The 24,524-nt window shown below is 43.4% G+C and overlaps 1 protein-coding gene and 1 long non-coding RNA gene across 7 annotated transcripts in view; both read right to left on the bottom strand.

Moving 5' to 3' along the window:
- LOC123745076 (trafficking protein particle complex subunit 13) overlaps positions 1–11,036 on the bottom strand; it is a 28,877-nt gene extending 17,841 nt beyond the window's left edge. Inside the window, exons 1-7 of one of the 6 annotated variants that reach the window (XM_069306244.1) lie at positions 10,882–10,928; positions 9,706–9,846; positions 8,138–8,263; positions 6,984–7,152; positions 4,555–4,639; positions 2,054–2,187; positions 9–126 (exon numbers count right to left, since the gene is read on the bottom strand). In XM_069306244.1, coding sequence (XP_069162345.1) covers positions 9–126; positions 2,054–2,187; positions 4,555–4,639; positions 6,984–7,152; positions 8,138–8,177 — 546 coding nt within the window. In that variant the 5' untranslated portion in view covers positions 8,178–8,263; positions 9,706–9,846; positions 10,882–10,928. Of the gene's footprint in view, positions 1–8; positions 127–2,053; positions 2,188–4,554; positions 4,640–6,983; positions 7,153–8,137; positions 8,264–9,705; positions 9,847–10,564; positions 10,755–10,877 lie in introns of those variants that run through there. The other 5 variants (XM_069306243.1, XM_069306246.1, XM_069306242.1 and 2 more) reach the window with 5 other exon arrangements.
- Positions 11,037–11,402: 366 nt separating this feature from the next.
- Positions 11,403–19,550, bottom strand: LOC138353342 (uncharacterized). Its single transcript, XR_011223119.1, has 2 exons — positions 19,304–19,550; positions 11,403–13,774 (listed from the first exon to the last, which is right to left on the bottom strand). It is a non-coding gene; the product is annotated as an uncharacterized lncRNA (long non-coding RNA).
- Between the last annotated feature and the right edge of the window lie 4,974 nt (positions 19,551–24,524).

The following is a 24,524-nucleotide window of genomic DNA, read 5'->3' as shown; positions in this document are numbered from 1 at the left end:
TCCCATACCTCTGCATTATAGAACTTGGTCTTTACATCCAGAGGCTTCATGACTTGGAACTTGAAGAATTTGCGAAAGTTAAGTCGATCTCCAGAAGCTGACAAATAACTTACAGCACAAACCAAGCTAAAAAAAAAAATATGTAAAACATCAATTATTATACACAAGTTATAACAAATTTGGTTACAGATGCTTAACAAAAATTAAAGCAATAATTGTAGGACAAATAAAGAGAAAATCTTTATTACCAATGATATATTTTTTCAATCTACACCCAATCCTTTAAACCATGTACTGCATGTTAGCTTAATATGACAATCCTATGGTGCACATAAAAAAAATTATTCAAAAATTTTTGTTTTTCTAATACCGTATATACCAACTTAGTGGTTCATTATGGTGGACATGAATGTAGATATTTATATATAACGTGTATATACAGTGTAATAACAGCAAAAGGAGTGTGGGGAAGAAGCCATTTTGGTGATAGGTGTGGCAACATCTGCATGATTTGTCATGTTGGTAGGGGTGGCCACTATGCTCTTTTGGCATTATACCAGCTTAGTTGAACAGTTATGGTGAACAAAACATGTAGATACTTATATATAACATCTGTATATAGGGTAATAACACCACAAACAGTATTGGGGTGATATTTTAGTGCGTCTGACCTTGAATGTGTGAGGGAAGCAGCCGCCAGCTGACTGTGTGCAACGACGTCTCTTAGTGCCTGAACTAACTATATCAACTTAGTTGTACAGTTATGGTGAGCAAAGCATGTAGATACTTATATATAATGTCTGTATATAGTGAATAAAAGCAAAAACAGTATTGTGGGAGAATGTGGGTAAGTCAGGTGAGTTGAGGGAGTGAGTGGCAGCGAGTGGCTGGCTGGTGTGTGGCGGTCACTCCTCGTTGCTTTTTGACTCATAATACCAACTTAGTGGTTCGTTATGGTGAACAAAACATGCAGATACTTATATATAACCTGTGTATATAGTGTAATAACCGACAAAGTATTTGTTCACTGTTTGATGAACATAATTGAATCAACAATATGCACACCATATTTTTGAGTTCAGCGATGATTCACTCATTTTATTATATAAATATATCACACTACACACTATTGAATAATATTACAGCAAAAAACTACAAGAAATCAATCAGAGACATTGAAATAATTAGGCAATTATCTCTTTGTGGCCACTCCTGCCTGACAGCTGGGAGCAACAGACTGTCTGGGACTCACGCTGAGTCAGCGCCTGTTTTTTGCCAGACTTCCCCACCCTATAGCAGGCAATATATGCCACTTACTATTTTTTATTACTTTTCCCATGATCAGAGATCACAAATTAACAGGTTTAGAAGAAAAAAATTTTTTTTTGGTATGCGCCTGTGGGTGACAAATGCTAATTAGCCCTGAGCAACACAAGGGTTAAGAAGCATATATTAGAATGCATAATAAATACACAAGCAAATGCCCCCCACAGCACTAACAGTTCATAATGGCTAGTACTTATTTGAAAACTGGGACTTTAAGGGCAGGAGGAAAGAGGAGCTTAACAGCGAACTCCAGACATATGACTAAGGGGGGTTAGGTAGAGGTTCAAAGTGGAAGGTGTGCATTACCCAGTGCTGCACAGATGAAACTATAATGTGAGAATTGCTTCAAGTGATTTTGATCACTTGGTAGTGAAATCACCCAAACCTTGGATAGGGTGACACAATCCCCCTGCTCCTTGTGCCTTGGAAGGCTTATTGTGACTTGTGAGAGCATGGCATGGATTGAACTGGAGAAAGTTTGCCAGGCAACAAGCACCAAAGAACCACCAATAGGAGCACTCCCAGGAAAAAAAATTTAGACCCAAAAATTGGGACTAGGAAGGCTGTTCATTAGAGCAGGTTTTTGTAAATCAACAGACCTCTTGTAAATACTGTATATAAACTTCAAGTAGATTGTAATGACTTTTACAATAAATAACAAGTCCAACTTAATGAATAGCAGTACACAAAAAGAACTAGGCAAGTCTGTATAAAAAATGAAACTAACATGTGAGTGCCAATATCCTTAACTTCATGCTGAATAACCTCATTGATGGTGCCATTTCCTTCAAGCTGATGTAGCATTTCATTGTCTTCCTCACCCAGCAATGGCACCCGTTGGTTGCTCATTTGTAAGACAGCCTGCAAAATATTATACATCAATTGTCCTTAATTGATAATACTCATATCATGGACAGCCAATAAATATTATATTAGATTATTTAAATAGCATTTATCTGTAGTGGTATTTGTTGCCAAGCATTTACTTTAAAAAGTTTCACATAAATAGATATCATATAAAACCAGCGTTGAATATAATGAAACGCCACTTTCTGGGCAAGTTCCGGAGGCTTTCCGGAGCTATCCAGGCTGATAGGGATAGTCCTAACTTTTGGCATCAGTCGATGTGGGTGGAGTTCTAGGCCTACCAGGAACCACAGACAGAACCTGGCCCCCTTAGAGAGGCACGAGGAGCAATGGCCAAAAGCACATGTGATTTTGGAGCATTCTATATCTGCCATTGACCGGGACAGGCACTCAGAAAGGTAAGCGCCTCAAAACAAACCTCTATTCGGGTGAAACCACCGAAAATAACAAAGCAAGTGGACAGAACTCCCTCAAGGGAAAACGAGCAAACAAGCATGACGTCACACGAGCCGCACCGCATGTCTGCGCAGCTTCACCATCCAAGGGGAGGGAACAGGAGCAGCCCCAGATCCCCCGCGCCGGTGATCCACACCTTCAGTTCCAAAGCTGGATATCAAAATGCGCAAAAACCACCGACCGGAGGGAGGGAGGGAGGGAGGATTGCCGGGAAGCCTCCTGGACTCACCCAGAAAATGACGTTCCATTACATTCAACGCTGGTTTTCTGGGGAGAGCCCCTACAGCTCCCCGGAGCTAGTTCACCAAAGACTAAGGAAGAAGGGGACTCACCCGGGAGGTGGTCGGTGCTCCACACCTAAACTCAAAGTCGAGACGGGCTGCAGCCACCGACCTAAAGCGACACAGGCCCGACTAGGCCCAGGAACATTCCCAAGGTAGTGTGCAGCCAGGACCCTGTTCGACCGCCAAAAACCTCGTGCCCGAATGTCGGCCCAGGACATGTTCCCAAAAATGGCACCAAGATCGGCGGACAGTATTAGACATAAGATGACAATACCACCCAAATCAAAAGCAAAGTACAACGATGAAGAGTCGAAAAGAAAGGAAGGACGGAAGGACCACCAGGAAACTTCATACTGCCGCCAAGACGAAGCCCGCAGGTGGGACACCATCAACGAAGCCACCTGATCACCATACATATGGTGATGAACTCAAGCCAAAAATACCAAACGTGAAGACTCGAGGAGAAGAGCGAACCAGTCTCGTAACAGACCAGGCCAATCTTCTGAAAGAGAAGAAGCCGTGGAAAAAACCTCCGGGTTTGGACACTGGGCAAGCAGTGCCTGAAACCATGGCTGGGCTGGCCACCAAGGAGCCAATAGGACTACTTTCCCTTGGTAAGTCTCCAACCGAGTCAGGATCCGGAGCAACAACCAGACCGGAGGGAAGAGGTACAGGTAACTCCGCCTCGACCAGTCCAGCCGAAAGGCATCGACCCCGATGGCCTCGCAGTCTGGGAAGGGTGCCACATTAACTAGAAGACGCCTCGACCATGCTGATGTGAATAGGTCCACCTCTGAGCGCCCGTACGTCCAGCAGAGCCAACTGAACGAGTCGGCGTCGACCATCTATTCTGTGGAAAGGGGAATGAACCGAGACAGGCCATCCGCCAGGACAGCAAAATCCCGAGAACTCAGCAGACGAGTCACTTGAGGCGACCAGCCCCAAAGAACCAAGGACCGCATCAAACCCCTGTGGTTCAGGCAATGAACCACCGGGGAGCAGGCCAAATGGAGCCGGATCATTGCTCCTCAAGCGACCCAAATCCTCTGAAGCGAATGCCACACTGCCGCAAACTCCCACTCCGTGCTGTGAGCTTGATGGAAAGACAGACCCCACTGACCCTGGCCGGCCTGGTGAGCACTTGTCACAAAACCCTAGCCAAGAGACGAGGCATCCGTGAACACATTGAGCGAGGGCTCTGGGAGGCGCCACAGCACAGAACCCCGAAAAACCCATAGAGGAAGCCGGCTACGCATCAGCTGACGCAAGGCTCCCAGGATCCAAACCCATCGATCGCGAGAGCGGCGGGTTTGTTTTGCGACGCTTACCTTTCTGGGTGCCTGACCTGGTCGATGGCAGACATAGAATGCTTTCACCACACGGGGGTTTCTATAGGCCATTGCTCCCCATGCCTCTCTAAGGGGGGGCCAGGTTCTGGCTCATGGTCCCCGGTAGGCCCACAGAACTCCATACACATGACTGATGCCAAAGTCTGACATTAGTATATCAGCCTGGATAAGCTCTGGGAAGCCGTAGAGGTTCCCCCCAGAAAAAGTACACATGATATATGGGAACAAAAATATCACACCATCTAAAACCCAAACATAAAACGAGCCATCACCTTAATTGAAACTTCTCGGATGGCATCATTCCCATCATTGTGGACACAGAGACAACAAGAGAAGGTTTCGCCAAGGTAAATGTTCCTGAAAATCAGAAAATATTTAGATCCTATTACTTTCCTCAAACCTTTACTAACCATCATTATCTACAATATTCCTTCTAATTAAATCAAGAATACATATATGAGGATAAGAATTTGCAAATATGGTTGTACCTCCATTTACGAATTTAATCCGTTCCCAGAGATGGGTCGTAACTCGAAATGAATTTTCCCATAAGAAATAGTGTAAATTGAATTAATCTGTTCCACACTCCGAATATATTAACTTCAAAATACATTTCATACATAATACACACATATTTTGTACTATAGAATGTACAAGTTATAGCTTACTTTAATTGATGACTCTTGTTGGCATATGGAAAACAGTGAGAAGAGGGGGAGGAGAGGTGCTACTGTTTGAAAGGGGAGTCCCCTTCTATTATAACATCAGGCAGTGAGACTTTTCTGGGGTACATCTTTCCCTCTACATTTTGCAGGCATACCACTAGGACCTGGTTGTGGCTCACTGCTTGCTTATCTTACTAAGAATCTGTCTAAAGACACTTTTTTTTTCCCTACATTTTAACACTTGTCTGTAGTGAGACATCACATCGTTATTTAAAAGTTCAATGGAACGGCCTGCTTCAGCTTTATCTGGAAGTTTTTTCAACAAAACTTTTGCAGTTCTTCCCATACTTCACACATTTTCTTAATAAGGAAGGGACATTCTCTACTCAACTATTTTCTTAGGCTGAACCTTACCACTGACTTTCTTGGGACCCTTGGACCCACTTTCTTGGGGCGTGATATATGATAATTACTTTTTATATTCAAAAAACAAAAAACCAGCGTTGAATCTAATGAAACGCCATTAAAGGCTTCCCGGAGCTATCCAGGCTGAATGGATACGTATCTTTCTGGCATCAGTCAATGCATGCAGTTCTTGCCTACCAGGGACCACGAGCCAGAACCTGGCCCCCTCTAGAAAGGCACGAGGAGCAATAGCCTATAGAGACCCGCCCTGTGGTTGGGAGCATTCTATATCTGCCATCGACTGGGGCAGGCACCCAAAAAGGTAGGCGCCTAAAACAAACCCCTATTCTGGTAAAAGTATTGGGACTGGAAGCTGAACAGGTGGACAGAACTCCCCAAACGTAAATTAGCAAACTAGCATGATGTCATCATGTCACTGCACCGCTGTCTGCGCCCCCCCCCCCCTCCCCGGGAGGGGGAAGGGGGAGCCCCAGACCAATCTGCCGTGACCCAACCTGCAGTTCTTAGGCTGGATGTCAAAAAAGTGCGAAAAACTTCGCCGACTGGAGGGAGGGATGCCGGGGAGCCTCCGGGACTCACCCACAAAATGGGGTTTTATTACATTCAACAGTTTTCTTGGGGAAACCCTGTCGGCTCCCCGGAGCTAACTACCCAAAGATAAGGAAAAACAGGGACTTACCCAGGAGGCAGTTCGTCCTCACTCCTCAACACGAAGTCAAGAGAACTGACTGCAACCGCCGACCCAAGGCAACGCAGGCCCTATCTTGAGTTATCTCGAGATGATTTTGGGGCTTTAGTGTCCCCGCAGCCCGGTCCTCGACCAGGTCTCCATCCCCAGGAAGCAGTCCATGACAACTGACTAACACCCAGGTACCTATTTTACTGCTAGGTAACAGGGGCATAGGGTGAAAGAAACTCTGCCCATTGTTTCTCGCCGATGCCTGGGATCGAACCCAGGACCACAGGATCACAAGTCCAGTGTGCTGTCCGCTCGGCCGACCCGCTCCCAGCCCTACCGGAGAGCCCTACCTGGCCCCGGAATATTCGCCAGGTAGCAAGCAGTCAGGACCCTGTTCAACCTCCAAAAACCCTGCACCTGAATGTCAACCCAAGACATGTTGCCAAAGACGGCAGCCAAAGCAGCAAACTTACGCACTTCGTGGGCATGGGGATAAACCACAGGCTGGGTAGACTTAACCCTGCAGACAACCTGAGAAACCCGAGCCCAGGAACAGGGAAGAAGGGAAACCGGGTCAACCCAAAGTGCATCCTCAGCCACCGAAGCCGTGGCGCGCAAATAATGACGGAGAGCCGCAACCAGACAACACATGATGCTCTTTGAGGGGGGGCCAGGTTTTGGGTCTGGTCCCTAACAGGTCAAACAGAACTCACGTCAGGTAAGAGGAAAAGGTACATTTAGCAAAATTTTCTATCAACAAATAACTAATATAAATTGACAGAGGTGATTACACTGGTGAAGATATATGTCTTAGGTACTAATATTGGGAACATGGGTAGCATAAGATACAGTGCGAGTTTAATAAAGATAAAGTAAAACTAAACACCCTAGTTTACAAAATATGGCATCTCTTTTAATCACAGTTACTTACCCAAAGCTCTGAGGCAGCAGCAACATGTGCCCGACCCCAGTGTTAGGAAGTCCCTGAGGAATAGCTATATCAGCACGAATATCTGCATTGAGATGATCACCTGGCAAATCTCGAGCATCACTGCCAATGGCAAGACCCGTAAATAGTGAGGGTCGAGTCAGTCTCATAACTGAAGGAAATGGACATTAAGAGTATTAATAATAAATAATAATTATAATTATAATAATAATAATAATAATAATAATAATAATAATAATAATAATAATAATAACAGTAATATTATAATCCCTATAAATAATAGACCAAATCTAATCACTGGAGCAGGAATCACCATATGGAAGCAGGTGTCACCATGTGAGTGTTGGCATGTGAGAGTATGTTGGCATGTGGAACTGTGTGTTCCCATGTAAGAATGTGTTGACATGTGGAATTGTGTGTGTTGGCATGTGGAAGTGGGTGATGGGATATTGAAGATTAGATGTAGGATTGGATGCCATCATGTGTGTGTTGATGAAACAGAAGTCAATGCTATAATTACCCTACTGACCATGAAGTTATATATATATTAAGCCTTTTTACTACCAAGCCTAATACATCTTAATTTAGCACAGTAAATAACTTCAGTCATAACATGTCATCAGCATACTGTAATAACATTATAGTTGTTATTAGGTGACTCAGTGCCTGCCAATGTATTTGCCTCAATCTTATTTAACCATTAGTTAACAAAATACTCTACTGTGTTGTAAAGACACCACCATTAATGGTCTTAAAAGACTCCATAAAAATTATTTCATTTTAATCTAAACTACTTACCTATACCTCAGATTCTACTTTAGATTCCATCCTACCTAATCTTAACCAGTAACTGTCCACTTCGGTACTAAATACAAGACTGGATCCTCTAAACAACATTTCCTCTTAACAAGAGGTATTTTCTCACAAGAGTTAACAAGAATTTTGTTAAAGTATCCTTAAACTTTTGAAAACAATAATTCCTATTAATATACTTTGCTTAAATTTCAACACAATTTAAACAATATATTAGTCAATACATTTACATAATTAAATGCATATACTGTACAGTACAGTATATAATTATATATAAACATGTACCTGAATAATATACTGCTGAAATGAAGTCGAGAACATACCTTTCAGGCTAAGAATATGGTCTTTTTCCTTGCTATCCATTTTATTAATGTCTCCAGCAAGACGTGCAGTTGAGTGGTTTACACAAACTGTCAGCTGTTTCTCTTGATTTTGGTGTAAACTCCTTCCTGAAATAATCTATTAATAACATCAACATACTCCAAAATTCTTTTAACAATTAACATTTAAAAGCCCCTTATTTAAGAGTTACTAGACAATTTCAGAGTTGTAGATTCATCTCCATCAAAAATTATAAAAACCTATTTCAGTATACATACATGAAAAGTACCTTACAAAGTTTTCCACAAGGTAGCAAGATCCTACTGACCTCTGATTAGGATCTTATGCAGTCAGAGAAAGTTGACACTTAGCATCAGTGAAATGGGGAACTTTTCCAACTGTCCCTTTCAGGTCCTACTAGTCCTAGCAAGACAATCAATAATACTAAATTTTGCACATTACTACTTAAGGACCTGCCCGAAACGCTGCGCGTGCTAGTGGCTTTACAAGACTGTAATTACCATATTTGTATCCTCACATTCCTTATGTACATTCTTGTATATGCATAAATAAATAAATAAATAAATAAATAAATAAATAAATTTCTCTGAATGGGTGGAGGGGAAAGGCCTGACCATCAGTACACAGACTGTAACCTAGTGTAACCTCTTTGAGAAGGGTGCAGCAATGTGTAAAACATTAACACAGACATTTCAAGATTATATATACATATATACCTAATGCTCAAACCTGAATTTACTGGAAAGCCACTATCTCTCTCTTAGCCTTGACAAAGGACAAGAAGCTGGAAGCTTGTCAAAGGTCCTCCCCATTTATCCTGATGATTTTACCAAGCTGGATTTTTAAATTTAACAGCATTTTGGCATTTATGGCTCTAGCTGGTAGGCTATACCATGGGTTTATAATTATAACTCTTATGGGTAGTACAGTCGGGTTCATTCTTGACTCAAAATCAAGAATTCCAGGTTCGAATCCCAGACAGGATAGAAATGGTTGGGCACATTTCCTATCACCTAATCCCCTTATCCACCTAGCAGTAAACAGGTACCCAGGAGTCAGTCAACTGTTGTGGGTTGCATCTTGAGAAGGGTCAGTAATTCAACCCTTGGGGGGAACCTCGATATAAGCCTAGCATGTACTGTAAGTATGAACTGGATGCCTGTCCCCCGGACACAATGAATTACTGCAATTAACCTTTTCTGTCCCAATCTGGGATTTAAACCCAGAATTCCAGATTGTGAGTTGAGAACAAACCCGATTGTACTACTGGGACCCATGACTGTACTACAAGGACCGAAAATGCTGTGTATATTTAGTGGATTTATATCAAATATAAATGTCAGCTATGAACTCACTGTAATCAGGTCCTAGGCATTTTTATTAATAAAATTATTATTAATTATTATTATTATATTGTGCATAAAGGTGTCAGGTCAAGTTGCCCCCTACCTAATTCACTCCTAACCAAAAATACTCTAACTAACCTAAGCTTTCTGTAATCATATCTAACATGGTCTAACACAGCCCATAAATCTAAAAATGTACTCACCTAGTTGCGCTTGTGGGGGGTTGAGCTTCGGCTCCTTGGTGTAGTTATATGGAAGGGTAGAATTTTTAAAAGGAGAGATTGGCCTGTTAACCGAGGTACTCAACACTGTGGTAAACTGTTTCGGCAGATGGTTCCTTCCTCCTGATTATATAATCTGCTTTAAAAACTAACTTAATATACCTCTTCTATATTTACACAAAGACTGTTCTATGGAAATGAACTGGCAGATGTGCTGGCTGCTGAGGGCATTGAAGGAGACCATATTGAATATTTCACTCCCAAGATTGTTCTACAGATTAGGGATATTCTCACGCAACATCACAGTGACAAGGTAACTGAGGAACGGAAGATAGAAGACCAAATAAAAGAATATGTATGCTGGTGCAATGTGTTTGCAGCTGTCAATCTCAATTATTATGGATGAAGGAGTGGTGGCCCCAGGAATCATTAATAGCGAGAATTCGTCTTGGATAAAAATTCCCATGGATATTCGGGATGGAAACAACAGTCGAACAATGGTGCTGCAGAATCTGTGGCGAGCGATGGACATCATCTTGACCACTACCAAAAAGACACGGTGCCCATCTCAGAAACATTACAAATATGTGTAGAACAAATCCCACATTGAGTTAGGAAAATACTACAGTATTTGTCAAAGGAGGAGGAGAAAATATGGAGAAGAGTAGGAGAAGAAAATATCAAAGTGTTCAGTTAGAATCCACAAGGTCTTCTCTGAGTGCTCTTTATTTTCTTCTCCGAGGCTATGGGTCCCTACACTTGCACCAGAGGTGGTACCCCTTCTAGGTTAAAAAAAAAAAAAAAAATTGTCAAATATATTGTTCTTAAAATATTTCCTTACGTTGCCCCTGAAAGATAACGCAACTTTAGGGGTTGACAAATGTTAATCTTCTTGTTCGACAAGTTGTTCACTTTTGACAGTTAAGCAAGTCCCAGCTGTATCTGGGAACGAATGACAGGATGAACACCCTATCCGATCCCTCGATCGTCATCGCCCCTCAATCAACAAACGATAACAACAAACGATAACCCAGCAGAGTTTTGTTCCTATTGGGAGGGTGTTGTACATGCAGCTATGACGGTATGTTCATTCACAGATTGAATAGCGCTGACCAATAAACTCGCCCTTCGGTGCAAAATAAACAAATAAAAACTTGCCTCTTGGGAGTACTGGAGCTGGAGTTCCACCTGCGGTAACCTGCAGGCAACTAGGGTTACCAGATACAAATTGTTAAAAGGTAGCGAGCTGACGGTCTAAAAGTAGCGAATTTGTAATAAGAGTAGCCCAATTTTTTTTTAGTGACTGATACGGGTTTCAAAGTAATATATTTTGATATATAGAATACACTACACGATGTTAATTGTTTTATTAATATTATTTCTGAACACACACACACACATAATATATTGAACGAGGTGAGAATAGCTTGAGCTACCTCATCCCTTTGTGTGTATTTTACCTCAATAAACTTATTTCAATTTCAAAATAATATATTTACACACACACACATACATACACACACACATACATATGCACACACACACATACATACAAAATATATAAATATATATATATATATATATATATATATATATATATATATATATATATATATATATATATATATATATATAATTTATTTATTTATTTCTGATCGGGGAGAAAAAACAAGCCAGGATTGGGGGGACCTTAATTTATTAAATAATGTATGCAGAGCAACTGCTGTACCACAATATGGTCACTGCTTGATCGCAAGCGGGGATTTTTCTGGCGGGGGAGAAAGAAATAATTGCGCAGCACGTCCCGCGGCGTTGCGCGGGCAGTTTGGGGCCGTATAAATACGGGCGCACACTGGGGCTCTGCCTCACTCCGCCTGCCCTCGCCGCTGCCCTCGCAAAACCCCACCCTCCCCCCCTTTGCAAGCGGCTGCTTTTGTATCCCCGTCATGCTTTGCACAGTTGTCCCGATTGTCTCCCCACTGCATGTGGGAAGGGGGGTGCAGCGCCGGTCCCCAAGTGTCCCGCTGTCCGCAGCTAATACTTTGCCCAGTCTAGGTGCTAGTAAGCCCTACTTGTAGTCACACCCCCTTCTCCTTATCCATTAGGTCTTTTACGGCCTCTTGGCCGGGTACATTACGTGTTATGTGGTCTCTCACTTATTAGTTATTCTTTGTGTCCTGCCTGTTATATCCTAGTGTTATATAATTACTACACATTTGCACTCGGCCTTAATTCTAGTACCAGTTAACCTTTAGGTTTCTGCAGAATTAGTTTCCATGTCACTATAGGCTAAGGTCTCATACTTACTACGGGTGTACCTTTTAAGTTAAATCTAGTCCTCGGACTTGGAATTGTTACTGTTAATTCTTACCTTATATATTTACTTTATATATTTTAATATAAACGTTATATAGTCCTTAAATTATATATTTTGAAACTTTATATATTTACATGTTCAATATTAAGTTTAATAATATCAACTTTGTTATAAGTCTATAATATAAACCGTGTTTAATATAAACTTTATATAATTACTTACTTTATATTTGAACTTTATATATTTACATGTTCTGCAGAATTTAATCTTCAATAAACTTTAACGCCCCATACTGCCAGTATCTTTCTCCCCCTGGTCAGAAAATAAATGATGTCGTATAACATGACTGCGTAGAATGCCAGTACTGCAAAGATGCAACTAAGGAAATAAGTCGTAGCACATTAACCGTGCCTAGTGCCATTTAGCCGAAGCAATGTTGCAGTACTCGCAATCAGCTTAATGCTATAATTAAAGACAACACCAGAGTTAATTGAGTGGCACAGCCAGTACAGTATGTACAAAATATATTCTGTATACACAGAGGACATAGAAAAGAATAGATAAGAATTTCCAGGGGTAATGATATGCTAGTGCCTAGTTTACATGTAAAGTCTGCAACCCCCAACTTGCACTACAAGTGGGCACTTGACATATGATAAGTAGCTGCGGGCAGCCCTAGACTTGGGGATCCGGCGCAGCACCCCCACCCCCTGAAGGGCAAGGTGCCCGCTGGCCGCAGAAGTAACTTATCTAGGTAGTGGAATGACGTCTTGCCTGACGTAGGAGTGGAACGCATCACTTTTCCACCTGCCGACTGCTCTGATTGCTGCCGGCGCCAGGCCATCCTTGGACATCTGCGTGGCCCTGCCGATTCTGAAGGAGTGCGGAGCATAATCGTTTGGAGGCAGTCCTAGTGCTCGAATGGCAGCACGGAGCACCCATGTGAAATCTTGTCTGGTGACCGGGGCGCCCGTTTCGTCTAGGAATATAGGTCCTGGTTCCATGCCCCGTCGTCTTATGTAGTTCGCCATGGCACGGACCGGGCAGTACTTGCTGTAGGGGTCTGCACTCAGGTTTAAAGTGGGGGTACGACCTGCACTGTGCTTGTAGGAGGCAAACGCGATGTCGATCCCCGTTCGTGATAAAGTTAACTGGTCCAAGCGTAGCGTGTGTTGCCCCTTCCCCGCATAGGTCACCTCCCCTGGCCGGAGGCAGGCGTAGAAGGCGAGGGAGAAGAGCGCTCGGTAGCAGGTCTTCAAGTAAGTCGAGCAGCAGACACCTCGCAGGGCCCCAGTAGTCGATGCAATAGTCGTCTGGGCACGGCCAATCGTCGTGCGGGGAGCCGTTGGGCCTTGTTGCGTGCTCCCTTAAGCAGTTGTGTGACTAGGAACTGGCGAGTAGGATCCTCCCTACCATGCAGCTTGAAAATGAAGGCGATCGCCGCGAGGTAAGCGCTGAGAGAGCGGAAAGCCAAGCCCCGAGACAGCAGCGACTGCAGGAAGTTCGCCAGTGTCGAGGACGAGGCCTCGAAGGGACACTCCCGTCTCCTGTCGTCCGATACGTACGCCACGTACTCCGCCCACTTATGTTGATACGTGCGCCGTGTCCCGGGCTGCAGGGAGTCGAGCAGCGTCCTTACAGTTTCAGGGTGAAGTTGCAGGGCAGAAGGTGCTGCGGGACTGCGGTTGGCTTCTCGGCGAGTCCTGCGTCTCGCAGGAACGAGGGCGGCAGTTCCTGCAACAGGGAAAGAGCGTCACAAACCCCGTTTAACTTGCCCGGGAGGTGTGATGGAAGAAGCATAATATTATGGGTGAGGAGGAGGATTGCCATATATATACATACATATATACATAATTTTTTATTTATTTTTTAACCTAAAAGGGATACCACCTCTGGTTCAAGTGTAGGAACCCATAGCCTCGGAGAAGAAAATAAAGAGTACCCAGAGAAGACCTTGTGGATCCTCACACTTTGATATTGTCTTTTCCTACCACCCCTATTCTTTTAGTATGTGTGTCTATATGTCTAACTTTATTTTAAAATTCCATTACACAAAGAGGGTAATGCACAACCTGAAGCCCAAGTGACACCCCCGAAGTCCGACTAGTTTTGTAACCGGAGTCCGACAACTTGTGTAACCGAAGCTCGACCAGTTGTGTAACCAGACCCCGACCAGTTGTCTAACCTTACGCCTAGCAAGTATACATCTCATCCAACCCCCACAAAGCTAAACAGTCCCAGAGAACAACCAAGCTCCATTCCTAGCTCGACCAAACAAAAATCTCATTAGCCCTACCTAAAATCCTTCACTTGCCCTAGACACCAACTATTGACCCATAAACAATTGAACTATATACAAAAAAAGAAACCCGGATTTCAAGCAAACATATAAACAGAGCCTTAGCAAACAAACCTAGAGCACTAGTACACAACCGCTGAAGCACAACCATGCACGAACCGAAGCCTGACCATGCACAACCCACAGCCCCAGTGACACCCCCGGAGCCCGACCAGTTAATATAACCGGAGCCCGACCAGTTATTTAACCGGAGCCCGACCAGTTATTTAACCGGAGCCCGACCAGTTGTGTAACCGAAGCTCGACCAGTTGTGTAACCAGACCCCGACCAGTTGTCTTACCTTAAGCCTAGCAAGTATACATCTCATCCAACCCCCACAAAGCTAAACAATCCCAGAGCACAACCAAGCTCCATTCCTAGCTCGACCAAACAAAGATCTCATTAGCCCTACCTAAAATCCTCCACTTGCTCTAGACACCAACTATTGACCCATAGCAAACAATTGAACTATATACAAAAAAAGAAACCCGGATTTCTAGCAAACATATAAACATAGAGCCTTAGCAAACAAACCTAGAGCACTAGTACACAACCGCTGAACCACAACCATGCACGAACCGAAGCCTGACCATGCACAACCCACAGCCCCAGTGACACCCCCGGAGCCCGACCAGTTAATATAACCGGAGCCCGACCAGCTATTTAACCGGAGCCCGACCAGTTGTGTAACCGAAGCTCGACCAGTTGTGTAACCAGCCCCCGACCAGTTGTCTAACCTTAAGCATTGTAGGTGGAGGTAGACTATATATTCATGTGTACCTCCCAACTGCTCAGATATATTTGAAAAAAAAAAATTATCAGCCTTACCTACACGGGAGCAACATGCTCACGTCGCCGCTGCTTCCTGACGACTGACCGGGTCGTCGTCGATGACCCGTAGCGACCAACCGACCCAGAGACTCCCTGCCTAAAATTATTTGAACGCCATATTGAAATTCCTAGCGTATAGCGCCAGGAATGTGTAAATTAATATTTATATGCATTATAGGCCTTTCTAAAGTAGTTTATAGACCTGAATATCATATATTGTCTAACAAACGAATTATTTAAGTTAAGATTTTAATTATGCCAGATACAATTAGGTCTCATCGCACACAAGAAGATTCGTCGGCGGATTTATTTTTATTTTTTTTTATTTATATATAAAAAAGTTTTTAAATTCTTGTAAAGCCACTAGCAAGCATAGCGTTTAGGGCAGGTCCTTAATCCTATTGTTTTCCTCGGAATACGACCCGCCAAATCGTTTAACAACCTATTCACTGCTGAGTGAACAGTTAAGAATTGTCGCCCGGTCAATCCTTCCCGGCCAGAATACGAACCCAGGTCAAAGGGCTGGCGATGAGCCGGGCGCGTGCTTTACCACTGCGCCAGAGACTGTTCCGTGGCGTAGTGGAATTTTAAATTTTGAAGCCTGACTAACATAGCTCAACTTAACCTAACGTAACCCAAATCAAACCAATCTAATTCAACCGAGCCCAATGCAGCCTAACCTTATTACATAGCCTAATACAGCCTAGCATAATAATACATAAGGATTTAAAACAAAAAATGAGTTTAGCTGAATCGTCTCGTGTCCGAGTGTAACAAGAATCCGACAAGTTGTGTACCTATACTGACCTAGCAAACAAACACCTGCAGACGAGGAGTCTCAATAACGTGGCTGAAATATGTTGACCAAACCACACACTAGAAAGTGAAGGGACGACGACGTTTCGGTCTGTTCTGGACCATTCTCAAGTAGATTGTGAGAATGCACAATCGACTTGAGAATGGTCCAGGACGGACCGAAACGTCGTCGTCCCTTCACTTTCTAGTGTGTGGTTTGGTCAACAAATACCTCACCTGACCAGACAAACACCCTCCTAACTCTACCAAGCACACTGAGAGCCGTACCAAAGTAGGGAGGGTCCACAGACGAGAACGTGGTTGTAAGTATAGGTCTACAGACATGGGCCCCAGTGCCCATCATCTGGGTTGGAGGGCAACAGTGCATTGCTTTGCTCAGAGAGTATAATGCTGCTAACACAGCCCTGCCTTCAATAAGCAAACTTTTCACGATTATTTAATTAGCTAAGATTTACCTGAATTTACCAGTCACTATCTCTCAGTGAGGATAGGAAGCCGACGGCTTGTCAAATGTCCCCTATTTGCCCTGGTGATTTTATCGAGCAATGTTTTGGCATTTACGGCTTCGTCGGGTATGCGTTTCCACGCCGTTATAATTCTATGGGTGAAAACAAATATTTTCCATCCTTCAGTGTGGCTTGTTGAGCTCGAAACCGTTGTTCCTTGTTGGTCTTACATCTAGCCTTTTGAAGAAGTGTTCTGGGTCAATATCTTCCAAATTATTCAGTAATTTAAATGTTTTGCCGAGAGCAGCCCTGTCATGTCTGGTCTCTGTGGCCCTCAACCGCTCCCGGTATGAAAGTCGACTTAGTTCGGGAAAGATTTTAGTGGCCCGGTGTTGAACTTTCTCCAAAGCAGATAAGTCTTTCTGAAGATGAGGTCTCAATGCGTGGATATAATAATCCAAGTGGAAGCACACCAGAGATTTATACAGTTGTATAACTACCTTTTCCTTCGTCAAAATTTCGTTTGACTATTCCAAAGGATTTGGTTTGCTTTTATAACTGCAGCTTCCACTTGTTGTACAACTATCAGTGATTGGTGGATTCTGACTCCAAGACAATGTTGATGATTTGGTAGTTGTGCATTGTTAAGCCCCACATGGGTGAAAAAATCTCCTGTTTTTTGTCCTAAGTTGTGGCATGTTGAACTTGAAATCGTTGTTCCTTATTTGTGATTGATTGATGAAGAATAAGCTACCCAAGAGGTGGCACAGGCATGAATAGCCTGAATTAAACTGTCAGTCTATGGCTGCTATCGCGGGGTGCACTTACATAAGAGTAATAATACTCTTTTATTAGTAACATTCAGGAGCCTCCTCCCGAATGTGCTTCGAATAACCGCCACCTGCTGGAGAAAACCTGGTGCCCCAGAACAACACTGAGGGTCACCTCCCCCTCTAGGCCCACTGCACCTGCAATTGGTCACCAAGGTTGAACCAACGTCGAGAATGACATCATCTCCTGGCACCGTCAGCTGCAACGTTGATGCCTGCCCTGTTCCTGTTAGCCTACAGTTAGGACGAAACCTACCGTACCGTCGTCCGGGACACCGGCGGACCCTCGCCGGGTTGAAAGGAGTGCAGTCCTGCCAGGAAGAAGGGGGGGGGGCCCAAGTAACACCCGCCGGCTGGGAGCCTGGGGAACCCAGCGTCTTGGCCCCTGGGAGGGCACCGGGTTACACCAGTCAAACGAACGTTGAAACTTGCAACGGAAGAGGGCACGAGCGTCCTGTGTACGCCGGGGAACGTAAGACTGGGACACTGCAGCCGAGGAGGCACCGGGAAACCCGTGCAACAATGTACAGACGAGGCATCTGGGGACTAACGCGCCGGGCTACACCGGCCAGGCGAAAACGCCTGGGGACCCACGAACCGAGCTACACCGGTCAGACGAAACGTCTGGGAACAAAACGAGCCGGATACCCCGGCAGGCCGGCCAAACGTACCGTCTGGGAACAACGTACCGGGCTACACCGGCCAGACGAGACGTCTGGGGACAAAACGGGCCGGCTAAGCCTGCCAGGCGAAGCGTCTGGGGACAAAGACGCCTGGGAACTCCGGGCTGATGGAACAGCCTGGTACAAACGCGCCGGGCTACACCGGCCAGACGAAACGTCTGGGAACAAGCGCCAGCTCCACCGTCCGTAGGAACATCTGGGAACAACGAGCACGCCTGACACGCGCCCCCCGGGAAGGGGCCGCCCAGCCACCTGAAAACACAACGGAAGAACCCCGAAAAACCGGGGCCCTAGGGCAGCAAGCCAGGTGGCCTAAGCGCGGGACGGAAGAGTCGACCAACCTGGGCCACGGACAGTAGCTGTACAAGGGCTCACAACTAAGCCCAACCCGACGTCGAGAAAAGAGGCGGCCCCTAGGCAAGGTAGCCTCAGCCCTGCCCACCGTGAGCACTGCCACAATGCATGGGCGTCTTGCACCAGAGGGCGAGGGAAACCCCCACAAACATGCACGCCCGGACTGGCACGTGCAGACCTAGCCCCGAGCCAGAGGGGGCCACGCGCTAATCTACGTGGTTTAACGCCCAAGAGGGCTGGAAGGGAGCGAGACACAGCCTAGGGCAAGCTCTCCACGCAGCGTCATGCCACGTGGCCAACGCCGCCCAGGGCATGGGTCCCGGGGCAGGCCCTGGCAAGGGACAGGAACCAGCTGGCCACATGGCATCGCCGCCTGGGCGACGCCTGGCCTCTCGCAGGAAGCCCAGGCCGGGCACGCCCGTCCGTGCGCGGCGCGAAGCCTGGCCCCTAGGGCAGCCCAGGGTACCCAGCAGACCGGCGTCAGGGAGCACGCGTGGATGGCGGGAATGGGAGCCAAGGGCGGGAGGGGTAGCCTAGGTACTCCCTGACGCCCACCCACGGGGACGGCGCCGACGTGGTGTGAGCCCCAGGGGACGGGCCCCCGAGGGCATAGGCCCACCAACGCCAGGCCACGTGGCGTCGCCGCCAAGGGCGACGCCGTGCCGATCACAGGGGCCAGGCAGGGCTGGCGCCCGGGCCCGGCACGCAGCAGGGGCCCCCGGGGCGCGTCCAAGGCACACAGGCCTCTAGGGACAGGCACACACACGCCGGCCCTAGGCGTGCACCGACAGCAGCGGCAGCACAGGCCCGACGGGCGCCCCTGGATCCGCTAGGGCAGCAATAACGGGCCGAAGGCCCTAGGGAACTAGCTAAGGCGGCTACACGGGCCGCAAGGGGACGGCACTTAACACACGCCAGCACTGGGGTCGGTCCTGACTAAATTTTAACGGAAAGCCTCACATTACCTTGGGTTTAGTAGTGTAGGGCAGGAGGCTCCTGCCGTACCAGTCTGGGAGGTCGGGAGTCCCATGATATCGGTGAGAGAGAGGTCGGGGACCGGGGTAGCTGGCGTGATGTCCATCTCCTGAGTAGTCCAAGTAGTTTCAAGTTTCAAGTGCAGCGGCTGACGCGGGCAAACTGAGGGCAGAGCCCTTCTTTGCGCCGGGTTTTATATGCCCCCAGAACCTTCCCGCGCAGCGCCAGCGGTTGGCGCTGTGCAATTGTCTCTTTCTTCCTCATCAGAAACATCTCCGCTTCCTTGGGAGCAGAGGCCATAAGTGGAAGATTTTTTTGGAGTGAATGTGATCTTTGGTCGTAAAAAAAAGATATACTGCGTGCTGTGCTCGCATTTAAATTGTCAGTCTATGGCTGCTATCGCGGGGTGCTTGTTTGTGTTGCATCTGACCATAAATAATCATCATTGAATTGTTTAACATTAATAGCCCAAATTAGCCCAACTTGCTTTTAAATCAGCCCAAAAAGTAGCAAGTAGCGAAATTACAAATTTGGGAGCGCGGGGCTCTCAAAAGTAGCCTAATTCGATACTTGTAGCCCAATCTGGCAACCCTGCAGGCAACACCACCTGTCACTGTTGTTGCTGTAGCGGGTTGGGGGCAGCTACAACACCTTGTATAATCACAAACCTTATTCGCAAATGGTTGTACAATTCTAATTGGGAAAGATTACATAAAAATTACAGTATATTAATTACATAAGAGTAATAATAAGAAGAGAGCAAGTAGACATTAGCATTTTATGATGTAGGTAAGCTCTTTTATATCAAGCTAAAGTCAGGCACGTATACATAAACCCATCCATTTGCCTTGATGCTCTTTTCCAGTTGTACTTTAAAATTAACACAGAGTTTAGGCATTTTACGGCTTCAGCGGGTAGGCTGTTCCTTGGGTTAATAACCCTGTGGGGGTGCAAAAGCATCTCCTGTTCTCAGTCCTACATTGTAGCTTATCTAGCTTGACACCGTTGGTCAATATTTGTTACATTTGACCTTTTAAAGACACGTCAAAATGTACTTATATTCTTGCATTTTACATTTTTAGTTATATGTATGCATCACTGCACATCCTAATTCTTCTAGATTATTTTATATTGAACTTTTGGTTTGAGTGTGTTTGTCAGGAAAAAAAATGGGGGAAATTGGTATATTTTTGGGTATCTATGAAATCTAACTCCATTTTCCCTATAAACTGTACCTTTCATCCTTTCTCTGCGATAAGCATTAATGCATACTTCATAAAATAATTAGCTCATCATGACAGATAAGTTTTAGAAATGCATAACAAAAATCTTTTCAACATCCTGGATTAGTCGTCCCAGCGATAAAAGAAAAGTGATCCAATTCAATTCGTAGATTGGATATATTATAGTAAAGTATATTATTATTATTATTATTACTGTAACAATTATTAGCGAATAATGTATACTATTGCATATTGATTAATGGTATCTATGAAGAAAAATGGTTTATCTAATTAGATATTTAAGATGAAAATAATAAATCATTGTAGGGAAACCAAAAATTTAATTTATTAGTAAAATACATAAAATTTCTTAGGAGTATGCTTATTTCTTGTAATGTATTTATTTGATACATTGTAAACATTTCTCATTGGTTGCATTTATAATAATATAATGTATCTTAGAAACACTAATGATTGGAATAAGTACATTAGACCACATTTTATATTAGAAAATGCATTTTCAAACATTTTTAATGCATGATTTTTTTTTAGTTTCCCTTTTTAATGGTACTATTGAAACGAATAGTTCATTGTTGTTATATTTATACAAAAGAAAAGTAAATATATAATGTTTATTAGCTCCAAATTTGACCCAAGAAAATACAGGAATATCACAGCAAAAAGTTATGCATGTTTTGCACATTTTTTTTTTATTTTATTTTTTTGCAGGAAGATAACCCCATTCATTTTAACGGTTGCCTGTATGTATCACACTTAACAGAAGACAATGAAACTACAAATTTGCTTTGTTAAAATACCATTTGAACAATTTCTTTTTAACACAGTGGGTGTATAATCAGTAATTTTGAAAGTAAGCTTATTAAAATTTGCGAAAGGCATTTACATTCCATCAGATGCTAGTATATTATTATTATTCTGGTTTCCATTTCCGAGTTCTTCCTAGTTTTCAATCTGTTTTCTGTTTAGTCATTTCCTCTTCAGTTCTGGGTTCGTGAAGGGACAGGCTGGCTGAAAGATGAAGGGAGCTAAACTTCCACCTGGTGGTGGTCTGATCCATCAGTTAGGGTGTTTACCTTGCAGCTACAATCATTTGCCTTGTTACCCCTGGTTAATCAATTGCTATGTAATTCTGAAGCTCAAACTCAGCTCGTAGAGGGGGAGCCAGATTTTGCTCCTTCCAGGCAAGGATGGGTCTCAAGAGGCTTAGTGCATCTCCTTAAGGCTGGGCTGGACTTAGTAGCTCAGAGCTGCAAAAGAGGCCCTCCCAGAAATTAAGAGTTTATCCTCAACATGCAGTAAGTCTGTCTTCTAAGTGGTGCTGGTGGCAGACAGATGGCATTAAACTGGATGACAGCCAATCACAAGAATAACCCTTTGAGCCAATATCTCTCAACAGTGTCCACAATAAATTGAATAGATGGCTACTCTATGCCAACAAAACCTGTTAGGAGGATGGGAACCAAGCCTAGGACATACTTTGGGATACTCAGAATCCTGAGCTCAGGCTAGACAAAAGCCTCATTAGTTTCCCCACCCTGTCATTGGCGCCTGCCACAAAAAAAAAGAAAAAAAAAAGAGAGAGAATGAAAGTGTCACAGTGATAGTTCACTCCTTTCCAAGGTGGGCAAAACATACCAGACAAAAATCAATGGAGATTTGAAGCAGCACCTGCACATAAAAGTGGACACAAGAGCCTCTGCCCTGAGCTTGGGAATGTAATAAAATGTGGGATAATTTTTGACGAATTACTTTCAAGGAAACATCAGTCAGCTCTATGTGACTGGTTTTGGGTTGTCATAATTGGATGTAAAATGTAGATTAATCACTTGTGACCATACTAAACATACATAGAGGTTGTTATTCAGCCCTGGCAGCTGAAATATGGTGTTATAAATGCTGTTGTATTTTGATAATTCTTGTAGAGATCCAATTGTAATTGGATGTACTTTTTACTGCTAACCTCAAGGTAAGGTAACAAAAATATGGTAGATTCATTTTTAAATAAAAATGTATCATGTACAGTGTTTACATGTTTAGATTTGATTTGACTGCATTGAATTGTGAAGTAACTTTCTATTAAGTCAATTAAGTTGAATGTGACAAGATGACTGCTCTATTGCCAAAATTTTCCTTCATTTTCTGTTTGTCACATTTTATGTACTTTAAAGTTAATTTCTCTCAATTATGATTTTCATGTACATATGTCTGTAGTCGCATAATTATTAGTTATCAAATCAAAATATCTTGTAGTTGGCAAGATTAAATAATTGTAGAAATATTGCTAGATAGTAAGGCATCAAAGGTGAGAGAGTTTGACCAGTAGAGCCCAGTGTTCCAGTGACACCAACAAGTTCTTGAATAGAGCACAGTTTTCAGGCTCTATTCAGTGATATAAAAATATATCACTTTCATAAAGTACTTTTTGAGATGTGCAAAATTAACACAGAAATCTGGAGGTTGTTATTAGCATACTGTATATCAGCTAGTATATTATTTTGCAGTAACTGCTATTTTTGTTACTACAAGAATGCAATGTGCATTATACAGTATATACAAATGTATTGAATATTTTATCATCAATGTTTCTTTAATATTATTCATGTTGTAAATGGAGATTCTTGATATTACAATTCAACAGTACTGCATTAACAAATGTTAGCATGCAGAACATTACATTATTTCTCATTTTCCAATGTACCAAAGCTAAGTAAATGCAGCACACCTAGCTCTTGGTGTGCTGGTATATGTTATAACAGGTGTGCTCATGTTATATTGTCTCCTGTTGAAAAAAAAGAATACATATACATTTTTAGTATGCATTTTATTGCCCCATTTGTCTTATTTTCCATAGATAACATAAAAGATGACAGGCTCAATAAATAAATAACATTCCATTATAAGCAGACATGGCAAAAGTGGGAAATTGCATGTCATGCAGGGTTAGTAGCTCCACTGTTTCCCCAGTGTCATGCAGGGTTAGTAGTTCCACTGTTTCCCCAGTGTCATGCAGGGTTAGTAGCTCCACTGTTTCCCCAGTGTCATGCAGGGTTAGTAGTTCCACTGTTTCCCCAGTAGTTGGACATACGATACATGCCAAAACATAAGAAAGTTCACTTGTACAGGTGTTGTGAATTAGAGCTCCTGAGAAGAGAAATCTGACATTTACAAAGCGACTGCACACCTGGAAATCCAGACAACTAGTTCATGTGAAAATGGGGAAACTTGGAAATGGAGCTGCCAGTGCTGGAGCAAGAGTTATTGGAGTCCATGGAGGATAAAAATTATGGAATTTGTATGGAAACCAGATTATAGGAGCGATATAACCAGCTTGTAAAGGCTCTATGACAACTAAATTGTGGGGATGCCCCTGCTATTAACTCTTCACTGTCAAATTACAGTACTGTACTTGAGTTATTATTTACCATTTCGACCAGCATTGCATTATATTACTTGAGATATGAACTAATTTGAAAAGGAAAACAAATATCATCACAAGGTTTAATGTAATACAAGTCAGCTTAACAAAATATTACTTTTTTATTTATAAGGTACAGTACATAAATCACACACCTCAACTAAATCAAGGAGGATTTACACAACTTCCATATGTAATTTTTTGAAGTACCTGTATATTGATACTACTATAGAGTTAAACAAAATTCCCATGTTTACAGTACTGTATACAAAAGCCATATACTTAAAACAAAGATGGCTTGTATACTTTTGAAAGGCAAATGCTTAAATTTGGACTTCATTAAATATATTCTTGAAACAATTTCTGCATTTGGAAATGTTTTTATCTTTCACATAAAAGAAGTTTATTATAGCAGCAAAACACAGGAATTAGCTACCAAGGCTCTGCCCTGTCAATCTCGAATATATTGTATGACAAGATTGGCTGTGTCCAAGAAAAAACTCTGAAACATGCTAACCTGTAAGTTGATTATGGAATCATAACCACTCAAGA

Source organism: Procambarus clarkii, chromosome 57 (assembly GCF_040958095.1).
Source record: "Procambarus clarkii isolate CNS0578487 chromosome 57, FALCON_Pclarkii_2.0, whole genome shotgun sequence".
NCBI lineage: Eukaryota > Metazoa > Arthropoda > Malacostraca > Decapoda > Cambaridae > Procambarus > Procambarus clarkii.
This window is presented reverse-complemented; position numbering and strand designations above follow the sequence as displayed.